Source organism: Perna viridis, chromosome 9 (genome assembly GCF_037379345.1).
Source record: "Perna viridis isolate PV_CMFRI_1.1 ecotype Kerala chromosome 9, ASM3737934v1, whole genome shotgun sequence".
Lineage (NCBI taxonomy): Eukaryota > Metazoa > Mollusca > Bivalvia > Mytilida > Mytilidae > Perna > Perna viridis.
In genome coordinates this window covers 12,879,757-12,893,056 of record NC_142453.1, presented here as the reverse complement: position 1 = coordinate 12,893,056, position 13,300 = coordinate 12,879,757, and the positions used below count along the sequence as shown (strand labels likewise).

At 34.8% G+C, this 13,300-nt stretch overlaps 1 protein-coding gene across 2 annotated transcripts in view; it reads left to right on the top strand.

Annotated features, from left to right (window-relative positions):
* The first annotated feature begins 4,423 nt into the window (after positions 1 to 4,423).
* Positions 4,424 to 13,300, top strand: part of LOC148606834 (telomerase-binding protein EST1A-like) — a 39,801-nt gene continuing 30,924 nt past the window's right edge. For both annotated transcript variants that reach the window (XM_088543619.1, XM_088543620.1), the window contains exons 1-4: positions 4,424 to 4,559; positions 8,017 to 8,201; positions 9,186 to 11,677; positions 12,954 to 13,076. In XM_088543619.1, the coding sequence (XP_088399745.1) occupies positions 4,445 to 4,559; positions 8,017 to 8,201; positions 9,186 to 11,677; positions 12,954 to 13,076 (2,915 nt within the window). In that variant the 5' untranslated portion in view covers positions 4,424 to 4,444. The remainder of the gene's footprint in view (positions 4,560 to 8,016; positions 8,202 to 9,185; positions 11,678 to 12,953; positions 13,077 to 13,300) is intronic.

Sequence of the window (13,300 nt, the reverse complement as noted above, 5' to 3'; positions counted from 1 at the left end):
GTCCTAGATATAGAGAAAAGTGTTGGGTTTGCTATGATGAAGTCGTTTAACCTCAGCCATACTCTTTTTTTTTTTATATTTCAAACATTTTATTCCACAAATCATAATATCGATTGTACAACAAGTTCATAAAATCAATATATCACAGATAGGACATTGTACAATTAATAGAATCAACAAAAAATAATTTTCAATTCTTCATCATTGACATTACAGAAAAGATCAGTCTGTCTCCAATATTCATTAAATCGTAGTCTATCAAATCTATAAAAATCAGCAGTAATACGAACTTTAAGTTCATTTAAAAATTTCATATAAATAGTTTTACTTGTCCCACATTTCTTTTCAAACTTTTTTACTTTACGGCTCAACCAAACCGTTTTACAAAATAACGAAATTAAGAACAATATAACAGTACGTCTGAACTTGTTAACTAATTGAATATCAAATCAAATGAAACGTACCGAAACTGTTGTCAATATGCAAATTAGTCGTACCGTAGAAAAGACGGCTATAACAATTTTCCTTACATCTGCTTACAAAACTGATTTGATTGTCTCCTCCTTGGTTTTTATTCTGTTTACATTTTGCAATACATGTTACATTTGGTGATATCATGTGTTTTCCTGACACTTATTTTTATTTTAAAGGATAATTCATTCCTACATCCTGAGTGTTAGTACTCTGTGCTCATTTGGATCAAGCAAACACACAGAAGAGCTCTTCTATGTCGAATTTTCAAATGCAACTATATCGAGGGCAAATTTTTGGCACCTTTATTTTAGCACTCACTGCTGATGTAAAGTGCATGCATACTAATAAAACGTTTGTGACACAATGGTTCTAAAAAGAATTAGATCATGCGCAAGCACCTACCACTTGTAAGTTCAACCTTCTTCGTAGTACTGGCATTACCGGAGTCACATAACTCTGGGTCTGTCACAATGCAGGGTCCACCGTGATATTAAAAGTGTTTACATTTATATATTTATTTAAACAAATTATTTTCATACGCAAAAAATACATGATATAAATAAGAGTTCATATACAGATTTATAAATATTTGTTCTTATTGTTTTATGGAAAAAAATTACGTCTCTGTGACATTTACGTTTTAATACCACCACCACTAGAATATGTTTTTCATATATTCAATATTTACTTTCTTTTCTGTATAGTAATCATCATATCGAGTTGTTACTTTTATAGTATGTTTCATAACTTACCAGTTTGTTTTCAGAAATACAACAGACAGAAATAGTAATTCAGGGAACCAAGGTTATAGCGGTAATAAAATATGTAATCCAGGGACAAAGACCAGACATGGAAAACAGACATACACAGCAAAGAACATAAAGTAACTAAAATCATACATACAAAGTAACAAAAGCAAATGAGGAACTTGGACTCCACTAGAAACTGGGAGCATTGATCAGGTGCACCGTTAGGGTAAACGTCCTCTGCTTTTCCAGAAACACCCACCGAGTTGCTCATAAAAAGTCAAGTCCAGGGTGGACAAACGAGGAAAGGAAAACTATGACACGTTGAATAAATTAGTTTTCATGGTGCAGATGGATACACCATAACGATCCACGAGTTCATGGTGATGACCAAAAAACTTTTGTAGTGGTGACTTCAATCTTGTAGCAACATAACCCTGTTCCAGAAGCCTATTTGTTAGAGTTCTAGCGCGATACAAAAAGTCTGTGTAGTTTCGGCAAGCTCTGGCATAACGTATGAGTTGTGATATGAACACTCCATACGCAGGTGCTGAAGAGATGTTGCCACAGATGAAAGGAAAGTTGACAATTCTGAATGAAAAGTCATCACGTTTGTCGTAAAGTTTGGTCAATAGTTTTCCTTTACCATCGATTTCTAAGTGTAGGTCAAGATATGAGGCTGACTTCACAGTGTCTGTAGTATCCTTTATCTCAAGTTATTTGTGATAGATGCGATGTATCAAATCCCCGAAATTAGGATTGTTAAAGATAATACATCATCTACATTGCAGAAACTGAGATTAAAGGATCTAGCCAAACGATATTCTTTCTTTCGGATCAGATCAGGTATAAAGTCAGCCTTATAAGAGTGAAGGAATATTCAGCAAGTAAAGGAGCACAATTTGTTCTTGGAATTATTTCTTGCAAAGTATTCGGAATCTCTACCAAGAACTATATATCTGTATCTAGGTGTACCATCTTTTTTGGAAAAACAACGATGTATAATGTTTTAAGTCGAGGTTTGAGTATGGGGATAGAAAAACCATACGTTTTAATGCTATTATATTCAGATAATAGTCTTGAACTGATTGTCTCCAAAAGATCTTTCGAATTTTTCAGGATCCACATTGAATTAATACCACTACGGTAGTAACGAATGCGGTGTTAGGACTGCAGACCCACTTTGACAGTTGTGAGTATAGAAGTTAAAAGTTTTGAAAGAGGTTTGGTGGTACATTGTGCAGATCCAGCTGTGAAACGTTGTTTGTATGGATTTTGGTGGAGTTTATGAATCCAGTACATAGACGGTAAATCACAATCATCGTCCTTGGTAGAGAGACCAAAAGAGGATAGCAAAGATTTATGGTTTTCCACAATCTTTTCTTTGGAGAGTGTGGTAGCAGTATAGGTCATATCACTGCTATTATTTTCTACGTCTACCTATGATAATAAACATTGGATGTAAAACGTTTTGCATACAAAAACAATGTTGTTTTGGGCTTTGTCTGTTGGTAAGACAACATATTTGTCATGTATAGTAGACAATATTTTTTGCTACATCGGGGTCTTTGAAAACTGATGTAGCCTTGGCACTCAATTGACCTACTTAAAACTTTCATTCGTTTCAAAATTAATGACCTCACGGCCTTTAACCACTCTGACAGAGAAATCAGCTAATAAGTAGAAATAACTTGAATTTACTCTTGTCGCCAAATACTTGACCTTATTTTACGATGCTGTTAAACAGTTTTACTTTGTTTTTCCTGATGTACTGTTTTTATTACCTAATGTTTCTCAGCTCGTAAAATTCTGTTCTCGCATTTGTCAATCTGTTTTTATATATCTTTCTGTGTGGAATCATTTAGTAATTAAGGGTTTTCCTATGTAAATTAATTTGTCCCCTCGCTTAATTTCATTCCCGTCTACATTTAGTTTCCAACACGATGAAGCCTCATTACTTCTGTTTCCTTTGCATTGAATTGAAATCTAGCTTTTAAAAGTTTAGTTTGATATAGTCAATTGTAGTCTTTTAGAGGTTAATGGTTAACATTTAACCAAATATATAATTAACTAGCCTCTTGGTACAGCCGGACTGTCTTTATGGTTGATTTCCCTAATTATTTTTACATCATGATCATGACCCTTTTGATCACATAATGAACATTAGAGTCTACGGATCCACCCGGTAATTGTACTACAAAAGCGCGGTCCGCGACTTCGGGTTTTAGAGGCGTTAATATAAATAAATTTGTGAAAAATCAAGGATTTATAAATAGCATAACTCCTTGTAAAAATCAAGAGATCGTGTCCCCAAAAATCCAAATCTTGTTGGGGGACCTGTAAGCCCGACACGCCCGTCTTTATACAAATTATAAGGTATGGTCTAAAATGTGTAACCCGAAATTCCCGTACCCAAAATCAAAGTCCGTTATTTTTGTTATCTGTACAATTTGAATGCATATTTGACATGCATGGAACATCATGATATTATCAAAATTTTCATTGACGATAAATCAAAATCAAAATCGCATCTGACTCTGTATATGAGACTTAGTTTTTCATTCTGGATAAGATCGTATCCATTCTTTGCTGGTACGGGGATTGTCGTTAGGTACGCTACGGAATTCAAATTCAATCACTTAATTTTTAAAACAATATTAAATCTTTCAAAACTTTATCAAAAGTCTTAGAGTAAAGTTTTAACTCCTTAATGATTTTAGAAAACCGTAAAATTTGGATAGGAAAGTGAGAAATAGTCAATAATTAGTTTGGTATGGCAACTTCCGGTTACAAATTTTAGACCTTTTGGCTTCAGAAAACCGATCAAACAAGAAACATTAGAAAAATATACATCATTTTCGTGATTAGACGTGAATTGAAACGGACTTTCCACACCTCATGCAGTTCTTAATATCCATATCCGTAAGAAAGAATATTTTGGCTAACCATTATTTGGGTACGGGGAAAAGTTGGTACGGGTACGGGTACGGGTTACACATTTTAGACCCTATAAAATTATAATTTTTAAAAAATTTTGATCAATTTCTGTTGTTGAAAAATGTTTTTGGAAGCTCATATCAGGTTGAAATCTGATGTTTTTCCCCAACAATATCGCGTTGTTATTTTCCATACCAATTTTCCGTTCCCATTCGTACTCGTCCTTTCGTTTGGATGATCCCACACTAACTCTTTAGTGTGGAGATTCGATATGGCGGCAGTTGAAAATGGCTGCCAAATTGAAAACCGTTAAAATCACATACGAAGAATTGGAACACATTGTGGATTATAGGACAAAACTTAAGTCCGTTCACCACCAGAAGGAAAGCTCGAAGAGCAATGGTATAAACTGTATACATTGAACTACCGTGTATGGAGAAATAAGGCTTATTATGTTGAATTTACGAGATGGCTTTGTAAAGATAGCATGAAAATGAAAGTACAAACAATAACATTTATGTCTATTCATTAAAATTTGAGCCAAAATTGTCTCTTTCATGACAAAAAAAGCATGTGAAAGTCTTCCACTCTTTACTGATTATATCTTGTATATTTCATCTGAAATAATCAGTAGATTGTAATGATTTTTTTTACTACCCTGGGCCTGACCAGTGCTTGTTATGACTATACTCGAAGTCACATAGCACATTTTCGATTTGAAACTCTATTTTTTAAACTGTCGGGACTTACGGCTAGAGTTGTCTCTCTTTTATTTAATCTGAAGAAAGTTCGCACATATGCATGACGTGATAGTTCCAAAGGCAAAGAGTCGTTCATTGGCTGAAATCGTGCGTAACAAATCCTTACAGGAAAATCCTATACTAATATCCGCCATGTTGGTTTCTACGGGAAGATTTGTTTACAAAGGAAGTTCGTAAGTTCCCGTCGAACTCCGGTGACAATCGTCTGCTTGATCAACTTCTCGGTGTTGTATGATGTTTGCGTAGAATAAATCTGAGATATCCAAATTAGCGCCGAAATGCATTCTGGGTTCTTCGGTTTTTGGACAAACCATTTAAACGTAAACAACATCTCTTAGCAAGCCGATCACTGTAAACATGGCCAACTTTTGATAATGTAAATATTGGGACTGAGAATTAAAATCTCACCGGAATTTAACGATTCAATGTTTAGGGAGAAGCCGTTTGGCTAAATGTATGAGCAAGCCATTTAAGACAATTTAAACGACGGTAGGTGTCAATAAAGTCGTAGACAATATGTTTATTCAAATTTTAACAGTATCTTATTTATGTGACCCCGAGTATAGTGCTCCATAATAAATACTTTGTTTTGTATTGTTCTTAAATAAAAGTGTAATTGTCTTTGTATGTTAATGTTTTCTTTTTGTCATGTTCCAATGTATATCATAAAACTATGTAAACTTTCCTAATGTTACTACAAATACAATATACCTTCAAGGTTTATTTTATTATCAAGCACAAGTGATGCTCCAGTTTTGAAATTTGTAGTGGTTTTAAACAAGTTTGCCTGCTGATGTTGTAACACCCTAGGGTTCTCTGGGGACCCAAGCTTCCAGGTCCCTGACTCTCAAAATTCATTGGGGACCCTTGAAAATTGCAACAGGGGAGTCCAGGGGACTTGTGAAAATTCTCAATCCAATTGCCTAAATCAACAGTAGCAATATGATTACTCAACATGAAGTCGGTTTGATTTTTAATTTGTCCAACTTTAATGCAAGTCGATGGCCCCCCCCCCAAAAAGCGGCTCAGACAATTAGCGTGTGGTATTAACGATTGGCAAATAGAACTTGAGAAAAAGGAATCGTAAAATAATTATTTAGCGTTGATTAATACTTCCTAACTGTCCAGTATTGCGTTAAAATGAATTGAAATCCATTTTATGACCAGACACATATTGGAGATAACTATATATGTGCTAGGTTTGTCAAAGGGTTTGTTTTTATGTATACTGAAGTAAATATTGGTTGGCATCCATTAAAGATCAAAATTGTTTAACACGACTAATCATTAAAATGAGGGTATATATAACTTTAATTTTAAACATACTTAAAATCAGAAATGTTTCGAGTATACTCGAAGCTTTTTTCGGTGGTCGAAAATGACCGGCTGAAGATGATTTAACAAGATCGCCGCCTGGTCCTCGTTTGGACAACGCAGAGGAAGAATTTAGTTCTTGTACAGCCTGCACACAAAAGAAAATTAGAATATTCTGTGTATAATGTCTGAAAACGTTTCTGTGGTTGGGGAAAGTGGAAGAAGGTGAACAAACACATGTTATCTGTACATGTTGCAAAGATGCTAAAAAAATCTGTCCACTACCATTAGCAGTACAAACTTACAACATAAGACCATTCACTTTTCTTGTGATCCTCTGAATTCCTTACAGGACTTGTCATTTTTGTGACAAGGGAGTCCTTGGACTTGCGATTTTTTGGGAGGAGTGAGTACCCTGACCTTTTTTCATTAAGATTGATTGAACTATTGTCTATTTTAACTTAACTAACAGTTACATGTGGGCTGAGTTTGCAATGAAATTTAAAACATCATTATAGTTTTGCCAAAACATTATGAAAATTATTAAGCAATGATCAGGTGAGTCATAATTTTGTACAATGCCTGTGTATGTGGTTGTTCATAACAAAAAAGGAACACATACATGTACATGTATGTGTCCATTGATGCTTCATATCCCAGATCTATACAAATACAATGTAATCATTTGGAAATGCACTCTGTGTTATTCAGTATTTGTTTTCCATGTAATGAAATAAATAAGATGTTTGAGTGTAGATTTGAGCACTTAATGTTGCTGCCAAAGAGTTAAAACAACAAGATTGACAGGGCTCAAAGTCTAGCTTATCCCTTTCAACAATTATTTTATACTGGGGAAGGGGTTAAAGTACACAGATAATGAACATGTAAAACAATTTTCCTGTACAGTCTGATGTTACACATACAGAGATGTTTACTTTTTACAAGAGTAATCAAGAAAACCAAGGTTATAGCGGTAATCAAAAGAATGTAATCCAGGGACAAAGACCTGACATGGAAAACAGACATACACAACGAAGAACATAAAGTAACTAAAATCATACATACAAAGTCTCAAAAGCAAATGAGCAACTAGGACTCCACTAAAAACTGGGAGCATGGACCAGGTGCACTGGTAGGGTAAGCGTCCTCTGCTTTTCTGTTAAGTTGTGAAGTGGCTTAGTTCAGCATAAATAAGAATATTATAATAATGAAGCAAACAGTTGGCACAATTACATGTAAAAGGTAAATGGGAACTAATCTCAAATGAAATACACGTGAAACTTACAATGTACATGTAATAAAACACGAGGCCCAAAATTTTCACCTTATGGTCATTGTCAGGGGGGAAAAGTACATATTGTGGAGACAGACCACTGTCCACCTGGACTACACGGACAAGTTGACCTTTATTGATCATAATAGAACAACTAAATAATGCAAGTTGTAACATTTGTACCAGAGGAATGGGCAGTTACTAAAAAAAGTTGTTTAATGAACTGTTGCTTTTATTCACCTGAACAAGTTTCCAGCAGGACTGTTACTTTCATGTCCATGTAAACGATTTTGCTGCCTAAGCAAACCACAACATAAATGATGTTTTCTTATGGACATGTACTTGTGAAACTATCTTGAATTGTTAGCAGGTTTGATGACCTTGTATGCCTCAGAAATAAAAGGACTTGTCAAACGAGGTGGTCATTTTCATTGTCACATCAAACATATGTACCTTCTTACAAAATCAAACTCTGCTTCACGGCAAAAAATTATCTTGTTTTATAATACAGATAAACAAAGAAAGTTCAAAAGACCAGAGATAGGGATATATAGGCCTCCTAATTTACAGAAACAAAGACATTCATCAACAGATGAGACAGCTGATGATGTTAGAGGGCAGCAAGGGGAGAACTGGGAGGAAGAAATAGAGGAAAATAGCACAGAAAACAGCAAGGAAAATAGTGTTGAAAGAGAGGTACATGTTATTTTATAATGCATTTGACAAGACATGTCATCATTATGTTACTACAACAAGAAATGGAATGGTACAGTACCTGAATTAATCCATGCAACTAAAATAGCAATCCAACACCTATAATTTATCAATTGTCTGATCAGTCATCGATCCGTCAAACTGATTTGTAAAAGTGTCTTACGGAAATTGACTGCTGATCAGTACATATTTTTTATGAAATATTTTTATTTTGCATTTCTGTTTTTCACATGTATTGCTTTTTGTAATGAGATACAAAGCCACAATTTTATATTTAAAACTCAAAAGTAAATTTACAAAAGCATTATATTTGTATTTTCAAGTTCTGAAATTCACATGAACCTATCATCCATTATTTTACATAACAAAACCACAATCACAGAATCAGATGTCTGGGTCACTGGTCATTGGTTTTTCATTTCATTAATAATCGGTCATAAGTTCGTCAAAAAGATGACTTTTTAGAGTGCTCTCACATTCTAGAAAAATAGTGCTCTTCATATACATTGTACATGACAGTGATTGTAAGATTAATTTTAGATGATGCTTTGATTGAAAATACAAATGTACAACATACAGCTTATTGTTAATATGGACTTGTAACAAATGGAGTTTGGTTCAGTTTCATTTTGATATATGAAATCTCCCTTATTAATTTTTTTCCACAGGATTAAGTACTTTGCACATGTCTAAGTTTCTAAAAAAAATTACATGACTTGAAAACTGAAAAGTAAAGTTAATTTTTTTTTTTTTTTCACTTCAAAAATTTGGTTACAAGCATCCTTAGATAACTTCTTCAGAAACTGTTTTGATTTTGTTGATAACATACTACTAGCAATAACACAACAGTCTTCATTAAAGAATTATTGCCTTAGAAATACAGCATAAAGATATCTGCTGTTTCAAGTTCTTTATTGTGGAAATATATGATTATGAAGCATTGTTATAAATGTAGCTTCATTATAGGTTGATGATGCTTCATTCAGTCTGAAGGAATTACACGTTAATGAAAAACATGATGCTTCAAAATCAAGAAGGAAAAGACCAGAAATGCAAAGATATGTTCCGAAGGGCAAGATACTGGAAATGCAACAAAAAGAGAATGAAGAAACAGAGTCGTCTGGTGAAGTAGAAAAAAACTCTCTTTACATTGACGAGGAATCACTCATGTCTGTAAAAAGAGTTGATATAAAACCAGATGACATTATGAACATTAAAGTAACTGTTTCTAAAGATGGTGACTCAAAACAAGTATCAAGATCAAAATCAGGAGAAGTGGCTGGACATGATCATAACCAACAAGCCTCAAGGTCAAAATCTGATACGAATGTAAAAAACAAGATAAAACATCAGGGATCACATGAGAGTAAAGGTGATTATAGAGATGTTCGTAGTAATAAAAACAATCAAATGACAAGTAGTTTGAATGAGCGGTTCTCGTTAAGTCCAAAACCTCAGCGAACAAACAGAAGACTTGGAAATCTAAGAGGCTCCAAACCAGATATACATAATATAACAGATGAAGAGGCATCTGATAATGATAATGTTATACAGACCATGGTCTTTGAGAGACGCAATAATCAAGGCTCAAAGTTGACAGCAGAAAATTTGACCCAGAAACCTCCAAAGGGTGGTGGAGGTAAAGCAGGATCTAAAAGGTATTCTTCTAACATGAGACGTCAGAGAACTGGCAGCTTTAGTAGTGATGTCAGTACCAGCAGTGACCTCAGTATTGATGATGAAACTACTGAAAGAATACTGGTTTGGGACAAAGAGGTAGAAATGGAAATGGCTAAACAGGTTCATAATGAAACACAGAAACTAAAAGAATATTTAGAAAAGCAGGAGGAGGGAATAGATTGGGAAAAAGAGCCCAAAAGTTCTGACTGGGGAGATTGGGCTTCCCAAGTGGTATCTCCAGATGATCCACAGGACATGCCCCCAAGCTGGGATAATATTAAACCGGCTGGTTCTCATGATATGTTGGATAAGATTTCAAATAGAAAAGAAAATAATGAACAGAAAAATTATCAAAGTGCAGGTACTTTTCCAAGAAGAAACAAAAGAAATTCAGGAGACAGATATCAAGGAAGAGCTCTTGATGGACAGAATACAAATTACAATGCTGGATCATGGGACAGAAGATGGAACAAAGACAATCGACAGGACATGGATGATTATTACCGTGGTTGTGGAAGGAGGGAAAGAAGGATGAGTGATGGATCTAAAGGTCATCATAGGAGAAGGCAGTCAAGGGAGTCAGGGGGAAGAAGGAGTAGGGATTCTAGTGTTTCAAGTGTACATAGTGTTAGAAGTAATCTTGGTGATGATGATATGTATGGGTCTTACAGGAGACCCAGGAGGCAGAATAGTAATTCAAGTATGAAAGGAGGAACTAGCAGAGAAAGGCTTAATGATCCAGATAGTTTGAACATCAAAGTTACAGTTGGTGGTGACAAACGACAGGTTGAAATGCCCCACAATGATAACTTGCCTCATGGTAAAAGCATTGGACGTGGAAGAGGAAGGGGAAGACGTCAACATGCTGGGAATGACACCAGAGATGGACAGACAGTTGGTAGTCGTGGTAACAGTGAGGAACCTGAAGGCATAACCAAAAAAGATGACAAAAATAAAGGGTCTTCTGAAAGAGACTCAGGAAGAAATATTGGCAGAGGTAGGGGTGGGAGAAATAGAAGTAGAGAGGATTGGGGAAGAGATGATTATCGCAAAGGTCAAGATTCAGTAGGTCATTACCATGGTTCCAGGCAGTCTGATGGGGGCAGAGGTCAAAGAATAAGAAGAGAATCTGATGAACATAGAAAAGACTGGAAGCAGGACAGACGTCAAGAAATTCATCACCATGGTTATAAACATGGAGATCAAGGCAGAGATCCCAAGCGAGGTAAAGATTCAGATGAATGGAAAAGAGATAGACCTTATGATAAGGAAGTTCATGGATCTAGTGATAAGTATGGGAATCGTAGCAGAAATAATAGTGAGAAGGAAAGAGATGAAAAAAATGTGAAGAATGATAAGACACATGGAGGAGGTTTAATAAAGCTGCCTCCAAATGTCCATACCTCTGAGGATCACATAGAGGAAAAAATTCAAAAAGAAAAGGCACATTCACCAAAACCTAAAGAAGCTGTGGGAAACACACGACCATTAACTGGACAGAAGCAGTTATTTGATCCAAAGAATCCTAACAAACCTATTGTAGTCCAAGGTTCTTCTAACTTAAAATTCTTTGATCAAGGAATTGATTCACCGTCACCGCCTGCTCATCCACATACTCCACCTTTCCAGGGGTATGGACAGTTTTACGGCCCCCCACAGTTTCCAGACCAGGGGATGTACCAGGGACCTCCACCACCTCAACCTCAGATGATACCCCCTCATGGGTTTTTTTATGGAGGGTATCCACCACCACCTGGCTATCTTGAGATGGTTAGAGGGTATGTAATATAGATAATAATCTGTTATTATCTAAGTATTACCATATACATTTATATTTTGTTTCTGGTAAAAAAATACATGGATGGAAAAAAATAAGCTGTGAAAAATCTTAAGTGGTGGTACATTTTAATTTAAGGAGAAATATTTGTAACTCTATTTTCTTTTATTATACGTCCACAAAATTTTTTTTTTAGATATGACTTCGGCTCAGTTACTTGTGTAAAAGTGAATGTACTTCCATGAAATTGTTCATGTACATTGTACAACAAGGTTCCATACCTCAATAGTGCAACTAGGATTAGTTATGAGGGTTATGACCCTATTTGAATGGATTTAAGGGGTCAAAAGTTGACTAGAACTTCTTTTCTTTTGACTTGAGTAAAAGTCTGCAAGTCTCCATGTTGTACATGTGTACTTTAATGTTGAATATCACAAAAGGAAATAAGATTTGATACATATAATGAGAATGGATATGGTGAATATGTCAAAAAGACAACAACCTCAAGGCCACCAATGTGTCTTCAATGAACAATAATATAACCCTCACATCCCAAGGCAGGCTGCAGCTGGTCCCAAAACAACATTATACATAGGTACAGCAAAATAGTTGGCCCTACCGATATATACTCCAACAGCATAAAAGTAAACTGTAAGTGAAAACAAAGCAATACATATAGAGGCCAGAAATTCCTTCTTTGGGACAGGCGCAAAAAATGTTAAAGTACTTTGGCATGATTATAACCATCCCTCTTTTAAATGTGACCACTGTGGAAAAAATATTACACAATTAAATGCATCTAAAAATTAGTTCAAAAAGGTCTGAGTCCCTTAAAAAAATAAAGAGGTATCGATGAATAAATTTAAATTTAGACACTATTGAAATTTAAAAACGATGAAAAAAATCAAATAGTGCTTACAAGGGACAAAGATGAGATTGGAATGACAAGGTGATTCCTATATACTCCATGGATTAAAATTTTAGACATTGGGTCACAAAATCACAAAATTAGATTTTCAAATATATTTTCCTACATGTAATTGATGTAAATGTAAGATAACAGTTCAGGAGACTAAGAAGTTATAATTGTGCATATGGGAAGAAACATATTTCAACATGATATAGAGGTTATATTTATTTGATTAAATTCTAACAGTCATATACATTTGTATCACATTTTGAAAGAAGACAATGTTTAGCTTGTATGAACTTAAGATTCCCAGGATACATGTATGCTTGATATATACAATGAAGTATGTTTATTGTTGTATCTTCAGAAAACAAAGAGAAGACATGTTTGGTAAGATGTTGAATGAATGTCTTGCTTTAGATAATGAACTTGGAAAGCTGGTAGCCAGACGACTTAATGGAGAAAGTATGTCTTTATTAGACTCAAAAAGGTATTACATGTATTTTAAAGGACTTATATGACTTTTGTTTTTGAATAAAAAAAACTAGCACTTTATGAAGAAAGCACATTTTCCCCACATTTCATTTTTATATTGTTACTCTTTTGCATGCTACTAAACCTGGTTTAACCCACCAGTTCCATTAGAAATGCCTGTATCTAGTCAGAACATTTGTGGTGATTTCAAACTTCCTTTACCTTGACATTGCGATTAGT